The sequence below is a fragment of the Vitis riparia genome, unplaced genomic scaffold (assembly GCF_004353265.1).
Source record: "Vitis riparia cultivar Riparia Gloire de Montpellier isolate 1030 unplaced genomic scaffold, EGFV_Vit.rip_1.0 scaffold392_pilon_pilon, whole genome shotgun sequence".
NCBI classification, from domain to species: Eukaryota; Viridiplantae; Streptophyta; class Magnoliopsida; order Vitales; family Vitaceae; genus Vitis; species Vitis riparia.
Genome location: NW_023269673.1, coordinates 87772 through 101828, shown reverse-complemented (window position 1 = coordinate 101828; position 14057 = coordinate 87772). Strand labels below are relative to the sequence as shown.

The following is a 14057-nucleotide window of genomic DNA, read 5'->3' as shown; positions in this document are numbered from 1 at the left end:
AACCTTAAAATAAATTTAATTTAATGAAAGAAAAAAAAAATCAAAATTTAATTTACTAGTTTTATTCCTTCTTCCATTGATTTTTTTTTTTTCAAACAAATATCTCTACATAAAAAATTGAAAATTTGAAAGCTGATTTGTAAAATCACATGATTTCTAATTTTAATATAAAGACTTTTAAATTTCAAATATCTTTTGTTTGAAATTGTTATTATTAGAGTCAATCACGCTTCCTTTTTTTAATATATATAGAAAGACAAGGAGGTTTTATCTAGAAGCCCTTTATTTTGATCGTGAAGGAAGATTGACAACTCATGGTCTTTTTATGACGTGGGAAATTGATTTGGTCAACGCAACAAACCAAATCAATAAGAAATTGTCATCCTCAAGGCATGGAAGAACAATATTTGAAGCAAATTTCGGTGTGTTGATTCTCGGCATATGTTGATCGGCTCAAGCTTAGTTACAACGTACCCAATTATGTTAATAAAATGGCTCTAATTTTACTATTCTTACTCCCTTTCTTCTTTTTTTATTATAAAAATATAAATAAATAAATGTTAGTAGAAAGATATTACATAGTGATGAACATAGACCAAATTTATGCATGTGAACATCATAATGCCTTTTTATGAATTTTAAAATTTTATGTTTAATTACAACGTGTCGTGACACTCAATGGGACATGGAAAATATGTTCATATCATAAATGAATTATTGAAATTGCATTCAAAAGATTCATTGACACGTAAACTATTTTTATATCAAGTTTTTACTTACAATAATGATTTTTTATAATTCATTTCTAATTTCTATCTCCCCTCATTAAATAAAGGAAAAAGGAATAAGATAATCATGTTTTATGTTTTTGGTTTAGCTAATTTATATAATTATAAGATGTGATTAAGGACTTAAAACCATATAATTTAGAAAATGCTGCTGGTATAAGAAAGAGTCACTAAAATGGAAAGAAGTTATCTAGGCAGAACTAGACTCATTGAAAAAACGAGAAGTATTTGAATATGTCATCTAAATGCTTGAAGTCATTAAGTTTGTTGATTATAAATGAATATTTATAAAAAAAACTCAATAAAAAAAAAATTATATCACAAAATATAAAGTGTGACTCATAACTCAAGGTTTCTAGTATAAATTGGGTGTTGACTATGAGGAAAACATATTCTTTTATAATGAGCGCAATCACATTTCAATATTTAATTAGTTTAACAACTTTAGAAGGACTAAATATGTATATGATGGTTATTGTAATGCATATCTATATGGATATTTAGGTAATCACATATATAGAAACATCATTGAAAGATTGAAGCAAATAATTCAAAACCTCATAGCATGTACTTAATTAAGCTACAAAAATCCTTGTATATATTAAAATAATCTAAACACATATGGTATAACCGTCTTGATGGATATATATAATCCTATTTTCCCAATGTGTAATCACTAAGAAATCTATAACCGGATTCGCATATGTTGCAATGCATGTAGATAATTTGAATCTTGTTGAAACTCTTAAAAGAGTTAACAAAAATAATTGATTATCTATAAAAGGAATTGAAATGAATGACTTCAGAATATTTTTTTTGTCTCGGCCTATAAATCAAGCATTTCTTTAACGAAGTGTTAATTTATTAGTCAACAATACAAAGAAAGTTATAAAGTACTTTCATGTAGATAAATCATATACATCAAGTTTTTTCATAGTTATTGGTTTACTTAAAGTGAATGAGGACTTGTTTCATTGTAAAAAAGATAATGAAGAATTACTTGTTCTAGAAGTATCATATCCTAGTGTAATTGGTGCATTAATGTATCTGAAAAATGTACAGGTTTAAATATAACGTTTTTATGTGAATTTATTTATAAGATATATTTCTACACCAATTCAAAGACATTGAAATGAGATCAAATATCTTCATGGAATTCTTGATATTAGTTTATTATGTAAAAGGAGCATTGATGAGAATCAGTAAGCATTCAAGGATCCATTGCATGTTCCGGTTGGGCTTATTACTAAAGCAAGATCCAAGAAGATCAAAGAAACACTTAATGGGCTAATTCAAGAGATTTGGGTTGATTCTAACGCAAGACATTCTAAGTTTGGCCCAAAGGAAGATGAAGGTGTAATAAATTTAATCCAAGCTATTGAGGGCTAATCTGGCTTGATTGGGCATGATTTATGACGTGGATTAATGACTGATCGACTTTCCAACTTCATATCAGTTAATAGACATTTTTCCTATTATAAAACTTCTAATTTCAGGCCTTTAGACTTTTATTATTTAGAACATTTTTTTAGCTATTTTCCTATTTTGGATCTACTAATTTAAGACCAAATCAACTTTTATTTAGGGTTTTAATATTTAGTAAGTTTTTTTCATGACATATAAATAACATGCACTCATTGTAATAGGGGATAATTTTTATTGAATAAAAAATTCAGAAAATGTGAGGCTTTATTCTTCTTTTGGTTCTTCAAGAACTGTAAACTTATCAGGGATTCTTCCTTGTGGCGTTCAAACTGTATACCTTCGGTTCGTGATTCCATTGTAATCATTGGGTCAAGGTCTTCGGTTTGTGATTCCATTGTAATCATTGGGTTAAGGTCTGTTACTTATACTTTTGGTTTGTGTTTCACTTATAAACGTTGGGTCAGGGTTCTATCAAAATCTGTATTTTAGCTTTCTTGGGCAATTATTCCAATACTGTTTGTTGGGTCTCAAAACGTGTCGATTGAGGTTCGCATCATTTGGTATCAGAGCATTGGAGACTTGGCAACATTACCTTTGGTCGAAAGAATTTGTTATACATACAGACCAAAGTCCTTGAAGCACTTAAATGGACAAGGTAAGTTGAATAGAAGGCATGCCAAGTGGGTGGAATTCATTAAGACCTTCCCTTATATAATCAAATACAAACAAGGTAAGGAAAATATTGTGGCTGATGCATTATCAAGAAGGTATGCTCTTGTCTCTACTTTAAATGCAAAGTTATTAGGATTTGAATATGTTAAGGAATTGTATGCTAATGATGATGATTTTGCTAGTGTGAATGGAGCATGTGAGAAGGCAGCATTTGGTAAATTCTATAAACTAGATGGGTATTTGTTTAGAGAGAATAGACTTTGTGTGCCTAATAGTTCTATGTGTGAGTTGCTTGTGTGTGAAGCACATGGAGGTGGTTTAATGGGTCACTTTGGTGTAAGGAAGGCTTTAGATGTATTACATGAACATTTTTTTTGGCCAAAGATGAAACGTGTTGTGGAGAGAGCTTGTGCTAGATGCATTACTTGTAGGCAAACCAAATCTAGGGTCTTACCACATGGATTATACACTCTTTTACTTGTACCTAGTGCACCTTGGGTCGATATTTCTATGGATTTTAATATTTAGTAAGTTTTTTTTCGTGACATATAAATAACATGCACTCATTGTAATAGGGGATAATTTTTATTGAATAAAAAAATCAGAAAAGGTGAGACTTTGCTCTTCTTTTGGTTTTTCAAGAACCTTGAACTTACCAGGGATTCTTCCTTATGGTGTTCAAACTTAATACCTTCGGTTTGTGATTCCATTGTAATCATTGGGTCAAGGTCTTTGGTTTGTGATTCCATTGTAATCATTAGGTCAAGGTCCGTTACTTATACTTTTGGTTTGCGTTTCACTTATAAACGTTAAGTCAGGGTTCTATCAAAATCTGTATTTTAGCTTTCTTGGGCAATTATTCCAATACTGTTTGTTGGGTCTCAAAGCGTGTCGATTGAGGTTCGCATCAAGCATAATCACAATTACTTGGATATACAAACATTGGTTACTTCTCAAATCCTTACAAGGTTAAATCTCAAACAAGATATGTATTTAATAGTACTCCAATATTATTATGATTAGTAAAGTAAACAGTGATAGCTACTTTTTGAAAATCATTTAGAAATACTTGCTCTACGAAGATAATATTGTCTACATTGCACAAATTAAAGGAAGATGCATTAAGAGTGATAAGATTGAGTGTATGCCACCCAAGTTCTTTCATACTCATAAGCTTCATAAGAGTGATAAAATTAATGTTCAACAAATAAGATCAATCAACAAGTTAGCATTAAAGTGCATCAACTTAAAGATTTTCCTGCTGAGCTACAAAAAAAAAAAAAATAATAATAATAATAATAACAATACGAGGATGAATAGATTAATAATCATAACAATACGAGGATGAGTAGATTAATAAGGATATTACTACATCACACTCTTTTTCCTTTATTTGAGTTTTTAACGAGACAATGGTAATAGTCTTAAAGTATTAAAAGATTATTGTGCTTTTTTTTTTCCTTACTAGAATTTTTGTCACTGGGTTTTTCTTTTCTAAGATTAATGACTTCAAAGGAAAGTGTTATAACCAGTGAATAAAATATCGGGACGGCGATATTTCGGTGTATCGGTACATGTCGACACGACATTTGCCACAGAAATATCGGCGGTCAACGCGGGAGCGTTGACCGAGTGAAACCAGCTGCTGATGCCCAAAATCCCTCCATTTTGCTTCTCACGGGACTTGAACCCCCGACCAAAAGGATGGGGAAGACACCTAGCGACCATCCAACCAACATTGCAGTTTGTTTATAATGTGGCACCATACATATATATATTAAAAGTGTTCATATACACAAAATATTAAAACAATCCTTTAAATTACGAATTAATTATAATTATTTTATAAGTAAATAAATTTTTTTCATTTAATTAAGTAGCAATAAGTTTTTAATATCATTAATATATTATTAATTAAATATTAAAAAATTATACATTTATTATCATTTAATACAATTAAATTAAATATATCATAATTTTAATATTAAATATATTTTAAAATTAAACATATTATAATCAAATATCACAATATTATTATTGAATAATATTTGATGTAATTTAATAATCAATGTATATATATATATATATATATATATATATATATATATATATATATATATATATATATATATATGTGCATGACATGTTAGAATTTTTAACCAATATAATCGAGGTTTATTGAGTTGGGACCAATATTGTCTCCAACAGCAAGACGGGGTTTCTTCATCTATCAATCCCATTGAACCACATCGATCCTCATTTTGGTACTAAAGGGACATTGCAATGTAATGTGTACAAATTATTAATATTTAATAAAATGAAGTATTTTATGTAACTTTATAATGAGAACAATTACAAAATTAACATTTCTTATAGATCGACATAATATAATTACATCTAATATCGTAAATTATATCATATGTATATCAATTTTTTCAATAAAACAACTTTAAAATGCCTATTATACTTTTAATTATATTATTATGAGGTTTTCCTTATATTTTCATGAGTTTTTAACAATTTTGAGTCTATCGATATTTTTTTCCAAAATATCCGCCGATATATCTCCGATATATCCGATATATCCGTAAAATCGAAGTACCGATATATCCGTGATTACCGATATTTTCCTCCTTGGTTATAACTAAGTCCAAAAATTTAATTATCATATATTTTTTTACATGAAATCTTTCAAGATATTCATTTAGCCTTCATAATTATTAGAAAATTATTTATGGTAGCCATTATGATTGTAACCCTATAAATAGGGTTAAGGTTACTGAAAATGCAACTCAGAGTTGATTTTATCTAAACTTCTTTCTCTAAATTCTTCAATTTATTTCTTTGTTACTTTTACAACAAAACCCTAACTATTATAGAGTTTCTAATTTTCTAATTAATTATATAATAAATTATTATAAATTTTTTTATTATCATAATAAATTCTAATATTTTAGGATATTTAGAAACATGTTAAACTAATATTTTTCAAATTATTAGTTTTTAAATTAAAATATGCCTAATATAATAAATAATTTTATAAATATTTTTAACATATGAAAATTAAATATATTTAATACTTAATAGTATTAAAATCTTCGAGAACAAAAAACTGTTTTCAAAAATAAATAAAAAAACAGAAAAAAAAACATGTTAGACAACAAAAAATTGTTTTCTATTTTTTGGTTCTTCAGAACAAAAAATAAAATATTTTTAGAGAATATCTATATATAGAATGATTAAAAATAAAATACTATACATAAAAATTATTTTTAAAACATATTTAAAAATATTAAAAATATTTTAGATTTTTAAATAAATTTTTATTTTACAAAATATGACATGATAGTTATCAAAAACCATATTTCAAATTCGTTTTGAAAAACAGGAATCAAATAGCCCTAGATAACTTAAATAATTAATTATCGGAAATTTTTTTATAAATAAAATAACTAAATAATTTTATAGTATTAGTTTTAGAAAAAAAATATTTTTTTTACAATGATTAATTTTAATGATAAAAATAAAATAATAATACGCAGGTAAGTGAGTTGTTTGATGGAGTGGTAGAAGAACATTAACTGTATAAATGTACGTGTGGAGGCGCGTGGATCCAGATGCAATAGTATAAATATTATATAAAGAAAAATGGAATTCCAAATTTTGATTACACCACACCTTTGTGAGGAAACTTGTGGGGCTTCATACAAGTCACAACCCAAGGCAGAGAAGCAGAGAGAGAAAGAGGCAGAGAGAGGGGTGAGAGGCAAGAGAAGAGGGGACACAAACGCAAACGGGAAAAAAAGGTGAGAGATTCGATCTGACAACTCTATTTGCACAGATTTCTGTTTCCAGGCGTTTGGTTCATTTACTCACATCGCCCATTACCATTTTCTTCTTGGAATTCTCAATTCCATTCCCACTTGCCTCTCCCACCTCCATTATCTCACTCCCTTTTCTCTTTTCTTTTCCTTTTTTTTTTCTCCCTCAATTTTCTGGCTGAATTTCAGGCGGGGATTATTATTTCAAGGTTCGATTTGGGTTCTGAGCTTTTTCGTGAAATGGATTTTTGCTTTTGTTTTTGTTTTTCCTTTTTTCGCATAATTCTGTAAAGCTTTCTTGTTTTGGTTCTGAATTTCGTGTGGGGTTTATGGGTTTGATTCAGATTTCAATTATTTGAAACACCCGGGTTTGATTTTGTTTGATTTTATGCCATATGCAGTCCCCATCCTCAATGCCCATAATTTATTGGATTTTATTTTTAATTTCTGATATTTATTTGTTTTTTTTCCCTGGTCACAAGTTCACATCACATCCTGTTGGCGTTTTCAAAGAAGATTCTCTTCATCTCTTTAAATGCTAAGTTCTATTTTTCATTTTCTGATTTATATTTCAAATTATTTGTTGAAGTTTCAGCTGTAAATTTCCTTAATGATCCTTCTTTTTGCTGTTTTGTTCTTTACAAAATCTAATATTATTTGCTATTTTCATGTTCTGAATCATGCTCTGGTTTCTTTTTCATTCAAATTTGATTCCTTTTTTTGGTTGATTATTTCATGTATGTTTATGGGCTTGTCGGCTGTGAATTACATATACGATCCATTTGTTTCCTTTTATTTTTCCAAATTTGATTTTTTTTTTTATGGGTTTGCAAATCCAATTTGAAATCTACGTTGATTGATACAATCATAAGAACCCAGTAGTTGATTTTTTTCTTGAGTAATTTGACTTTTGTTTTGTTGTTAGTTTGTAGGCTTTGTGTCTCCTCTTGAGGACAGAGGCCAGAGGGCAGCCTAGAACAAGAGAAGAGTGGTGGGATCAATGGATTTTGAGAACAACAGCTGGATTTGGGAAGGGGTTTACCACTACCCACATCTCTTTGGAGGTATAATGCTCACGGCCGCTGTGCTCGGATTGTCGACCAGCTTTTTCGGTGGGATTAGTGTTCCATCATCGTTGGCCTACTTTTGGCCTGATTTGGGAATTTTTCATAAGAGAAAACATGGAAAGAAACGGATTAGAGTTTACATGGATGGATGTTTTGATCTCATGCATTATGGCCACGCGAATGCATTGAGGCAGGCAAAGACTTTAGGAGATGAATTGGTAGTAGGCGTAGTGAGTGATGAGGAGATCATTGCCAATAAGGGTCCTCCTGTTTTATCCATGGAAGAGAGGTATGTATCATTGCAAATCTTTTTGGCCTATATTTGTGTAGTTTATTGCCCAAAACCCCATATAACTATGCCTTCCTTGTTTCTGAACATTTCTATTGTAGTTTCATGATTCTCTTCTTTGATTTTGGTTCCTTTTTTCACTATAAGTCACAGAATTGAATTTTCCTCTTACTTGCTTCATATGTAAGTGAGAGAAGGAATGTCAAACATGTAGGGGAATGCCAGAACATGTTTACTGCTGATACTAAATTACTAATTTGGTGGTTTATTGCACAATACAACCAATGATGGATTGTCAAAACATGGATCCCTCTACAATTTCTCATTGGGGCAACCATAAAGTCTGTTGCAATAGGTATACCCTGATTTTTGACTCTTGGATACACTTTCCGTATCAATGGGAAAAGATTCTCTGCAAAAGAATGCATTGGACAAAAATAGAAACACTTGAATCAATATTTTCCATTCATCAGCGTACCTCAAGTTGGGAATGAGTCAATTGACCTATAAGTCTTTGATCCTCTTTTATTATTTTATTTTATTTTATTTTATTTTATTTTCTGTACCTTATATTGCTTGAGGGGAACAGAGCTGGCACATAGAAAGGATACATCATGAATTGAAATCAGTAACAAAATATGAGATCTTTTTAATAGGAAAATTTAGATATGAAACTTGTGAGAAGCCCCTATAGATCATCAATGGATATTCTTTTGAAGCATCTTGAAGTCCTTGTATCATGTATGAAACACATCAAGTTTTAATTGTCTAACAGTGACAGTAGTAAGATCTGGGAAGAATTCACCTAGCAAATTTTATGAACCAAATTTAATGAAGTTTAACAAAATACTAGTTGTCTCCAGGATAAAAAACATAAGCATTATTTGCAAAATCCAAGTTTTGAGAAGTCAAATCAGGTTGACGAGATCCCATCCCAACTATTTGTTGCATGTATTTCTGACAGTGAACTGTTTTATGTATTCATTTGGATTGTTTTGTACAGATGATTATAGTACTTTTCTTTATCTGACTTAAGGTCCTTTTTAGGCTTGTTCTTGTAAGTGGGTTGAAGTGGGTAGATGAAGTCATTGCCAATGCTCCTTATGCAATTACTGAGCAGTTCATGGACACTCTCTTTAATGAGCACAAGATTGACTATATTATACATGGGGATGATCCTTGCTTACTTCCTGATGGAACTGATGCTTATGCCTTGGCAAAGAAAGCTGGACGCTACAAGCAGATCAAACGCACTGAAGGCGTCTCCAGCACAGATATTGTAGGTATTAAATTTTCCTATTCTTCCGAATCTTCTTATAAAAATGCATTTTGGTGATAAGAGAATATTATAACATTACCAACTAGGGGAGCTCAAACTCATGCAAGTATATAAACATGCCTCCCATACATTTGTTTTGAATCTAGCATTTTCTCTTTTCATGTTTTCTGATTTGAATGATGTCCTTGAGGCATGCATTCAAGCTCCCTAGCTAGCTTGAGGCACCCCTTTTTTCTCATTCTGGAAATTATGCATAGTAAATTATTCAAACTTTTATTTTAAATTGTAAATTCATGAATAAATTATTTTTTCTGTAGGGAGGATACTTTCTTATGTAAAAGATACAAAAACTCATGAAGATCATAATGGTAGTACATCTTTGCATGGAGAACGTGATAACACAAATGAAGCTGAAGGAGAAAAATGTCAATCCAAAGGTCTCCACTTATCTCATTTTCTACCCACATCTCGCCGGATTGTGCAATTTTCAAATGGCAAGGTATTAAGCGCTCATATAGGTTCAATGATTGTCATACTGAGACGGTTACTTGTGGTTAAGGTTTGAAATGCTATGGGGGACTCATCTTCTTCTTTAAAAATACATCCTCTTCATGTTTGAAGAAAAAGAAAACAAGTTATCCATGCATCACATGCATTATAGACCAAGATTTGACTGAGAGATTGTATAGACCGATTTTTTTTATTTTTTATTTTCCTTTTTCAATTTATTAGTTTTATAATTTAAAGCTGAAAGTAGATGATCCTGTTTTTCTGTTTGTTAACCGTTAACCTGTTGGCCGGAATTATAGCTGTCTTCCCTAGACCATTTGTTACCAAGTATTGCAAGTAATTCTGTAATTATTTACAGAATTTCTACATTATCCTTCAAAGTCCCTCCAAAATTCATAGATAGAGCAGAATGTATAAACAGGATTTGGGTAGCAAATATATCTTGAATATGTTTCCAAATTTTTTGTACCATGCTTGCTGAATTTGCGGTTACAAATGATTTCATAGCTAAATAATATTCCTTATAACCTGTTATCTATCTGAGCAAATTTCAAATCCTAATTTCTTACAATGATCAAGAGCTGTTGTAAACATTGTTCATGGCAATTAATTTAACTTCCCTTGAAAAAAGCTTAAAATCTTATTGGAGAACTGAAAGTGACAAAAGGGAGAACTTATCTTTATGGAAAGGCTACACAAGGAACAGAAAGCCCCTATACCAGAAGTACAACAGATAAAGATGTTATCCACCTAATATTGTACCCCTGCCCACAAATTCGCTTATTCACATAAAGCACTGGGCATTACCCAACAACCAAATTTGAGTATGAAAAACTTTTATAAAATTTCAGTTATGCATGAGATAATAAAATTAAGGTATGAACCTCTTCATTTCATATTAGCATGATAAAAAACGTTTACATGACCTGTGCATATGTTAACTAATGCACTCAAATGGGTAGCTATATTATATGAGACAGAGTTAAGTTCCTTTTTATAACTCTCATGTAATTTTATCTATGTTTTGGGTTAATTCTCATGTAATCTTATCTTGAATAACACCTCCTTTCTTTATTCAATTTAGGGACCTGGACCGAATGCTCGTGTTGTATACATTGATGGAGCATTTGATCTCTTTCATGCGGGACATGTTGAGGTATAACTACAACTCTTGAATTTCAATCTTGTTTTATTTTTTCTGTAATTAGAACATCTATTATAGTTTCGACTGGATTTTTTTCTTTAAAAAGAAAAATAAAATTGTGGAGCATTTGATCTCTTTCATGTGGGACATGTTGAGGTATAACTACAACACTTGAATTTCAATCTTGTTTTATTTCTGCCATTATTAGAACATCTACTTTAGTTTTGATTGGATTTTTCTTTTTTAAAAAAAAAAAAAAAATTCTTATATTTTCATAGTATGCTATTTTTAAGCCACATTTTTCTGCTTGCTTAGATACTCAAGAATGCTAGGCAGCTTGGAGACTTTCTCCTCGTTGGTATCCACACTGACCAGACTGTTAGGTATCTTCCTCTCGATACATCCACTTTCATGGTTGTTGCTCCTGCTTATAGTTTTATTTTGTTTGTTACCTCTGGACCTTTATTTTTGGAGGTATACAATATGTACATGAGAGTTTGTCTCATATCTCAGTTTAAAGGGGAAGACAAATAAATAATATAAATTGATGTTTGCTGCAGTGAACACAGAGGGGCCCACTATCCAATTATGCATCTACATGAGCGCAGTCTTAGTGTACTGGCCTGCCGTTATGTCGATGAAGTGATCATTGGTGCACCTTGGGACGTTACAAAGGATATGGTGTGTAAATCTTTTTCAATTAATAATTTTGGAAATGAGTATTACTCAATCTTTCTATATATTCTTCTGAATTTCTCCGGATGGCAATTAATGATGGTATTTACCCATTTTTATTAATTAAATGCTTTTATTTGCTAATATGTTTCTTTGAGCAAATAAATTGCTCCATGAATTAAAAATCACAAAATACTTTGCTTATGATAAATACTCTGTTATATTTGGTTCCACTTAGAATTGTGGAATATCCAGTACAACTTCCATTGAGAAACATGCCCTTTAGGAATGAAATATTTCCACTTGCCTATCAATTCAGCTGTTTACTGGGCCTAGATAGTGTTGAGGGTAGGGGTATTACATACGTATAATCATATTCCATTTGCTACTATGGTTAAAACTTCATCTTAATTCATTGCTGTTTCATGATAAATACATACAATAGGTGTCCTTACAGGTGTCTCTGTAGATTGGATCATATTATAATCCTGATTTAAGCAATGTCCATTGAATTTTAATTATGTCTAGGTAATTTAATCTTTTTTATTCTTTTGTTTTTAATCTGCTATTTCTTTAGCATTTTCTTTCCACACATTTCATTACATTTTCTTGAAAGCGTTATCATCTGTCCTATACAAGCTTATAATTTGTTATTATGATCATGTTAACTGGGTTTTCTCTTTTGGCATGAGAAGATAACGACTTTCAACATATCTTTGGTTGTGCATGGGACAGTTGCTGAGAGTAACTCTTTCTTAAATGTAAGTGGTATAATTTTTAGATTGTCAGATGTGAACACCCCTTATTTCCCACTTCATTCAGAAACTTTGTTGAACAAGATGATATTGCATATTGCAGGGAGCACGTGATCCTTATGAAGTTCCTAAGAGCATGGGCATTTTCCACATGCTGGAAAGCCCCAAAGACATAACAACCACCTCAGTGGCCCAGAGGATAATAGCTAATCATGAGGCTTACAAGGTATTTGTTACCTAGATGCTTCTTCTCCTTTACTTGCATCAGTGCCCCATTAATCAGCGGCAATATATGCTAACGTATTTTAATGAAGCATTGACGATTGAAAGAAGTAGTAAGTGATGGTCGAAATCATTCATTCAGAATCTTTATCAGGTTTTGTCCATCTGATATGGTTCAGAAAATATTTTTGGCCACTTTATTAGAGTTAAGTAGAATTGTTGGCATGCATGATTCATGTTCACATCACCTCACATTATCATCAATTTGTGAGTGGTGGATTTTCCTTTGGATGCAATTCCATGGCCAGTAAAATTTCTTCATGTGGGTTGGAATCTGAATCAACACCTTTTAGGACAAAAAAAAGTGACAATGTTAGCATCAATGCACATCAAAGTAGGAAGGATAGGTGATGAGATTTTAGGGTATGCTGTTTGCAAGAATAACAGGGGATTATTACGGTTTTGCTGCCTTTGTTTATTTATTTATTTATTTAATCTTCAATGCAGAAACGCAATGTAAAGAAGGCAGAGAGTGAGAAGAAATACTATGCAGAGAAGAAATACGTTTCTGGAGAGTGAAGGCTCAAACTTGATACCCTATAAATTACCTCTCTACTTTTGCTATTGAAGGATGGAACGAGAAGGTAGCCATAGAGAGAAAGAGAACAGAGGCTTTAGATGATGCTCATTTTCGTCCTACTTCTTGTTGTATCTTCTCCCTCAGAATAGAGATACCGATACAGTAATTTATGCTAACCTTGACATGCTATCCGTGCGTGTTTTTGAACAAACCATACTTTCTCTCTCCCTCCCTCCCTGTCTCTCTGCTCATTTTTTCAAGGCATTTGTTATTCTGATGATTGATTTGTTGTTCTTGTTTGTGCAAGCAGCATGTCTTGAATGAATTGACTACTCCTAATACCTAGCTTTTGTACAACACAGGCAGCTAGCATTGATCCAAAGGGTGATTAAAAGCGACATAGAAAGAGTTTTGGGCCAAAATAGCCCCGCATGGAAAAAAAAATCAAGTTTAATAACTTTGCCACGTTCAAAATAGTTTTTTTTTTTTAGTCACATAAGAGTCATGTAATTATTATTTATTTTTTTAAAAATAAATAAATTAAACCTCAATACTTGTGATTTTTAACCAAGGCTTCATTTTTAATTTTTTATTTAAAACATCAATTTCGATTTTATTTTCTAACCTGAAGCCTCAATAATTATTAATCAAGGTTTTATTTTTGAACTAAAACCTTAATTGATAATTGAGATTTTATTTTTTTAACTATAAATTGATAAGAAAATAATAAATTAATATTTTATTTATTAAAATAATGTTAGATCTTTAAATATATAATTTTTTTTATTATTAAAATATATATTTTTAATTAGATATTTTTTTATTAAATT

The 14057-nt window shown here is 30.8% G+C and overlaps 1 protein-coding gene across 3 annotated transcripts; it reads left to right on the top strand.

Moving 5' to 3' along the window:
- Positions 1–6566: 6566 nt before the first annotated feature.
- Positions 6567–13549, top strand: LOC117909815 (ethanolamine-phosphate cytidylyltransferase-like). 3 transcript variants are annotated; one of them, XM_034823869.1, is made up of 10 exons: positions 6567–6691; positions 7639–8062; positions 9110–9345; positions 9659–9840; positions 10936–11007; positions 11311–11378; positions 11556–11676; positions 12366–12431; positions 12529–12651; positions 13155–13549. In XM_034823869.1, the coding sequence occupies exons 2-10, from the start codon at positions 7707–7709 to the stop codon at positions 13224–13226; spliced, it is 1296 nt and encodes a 431-aa protein (XP_034679760.1). In that variant the 5' UTR covers positions 6567–6691; positions 7639–7706; the 3' UTR covers positions 13227–13549. The 3 variants fall into 3 exon arrangements, with proteins under 3 accessions (XP_034679760.1, XP_034679758.1, XP_034679759.1); XM_034823867.1 differs by having other exon boundaries at positions 7632–8062; XM_034823868.1 differs by lacking the exon at positions 6567–6691 and adding an exon at positions 6890–6915 and having other exon boundaries at positions 7632–8062.
- The last annotated feature ends 508 nt before the right edge of the window (positions 13550–14057 follow it).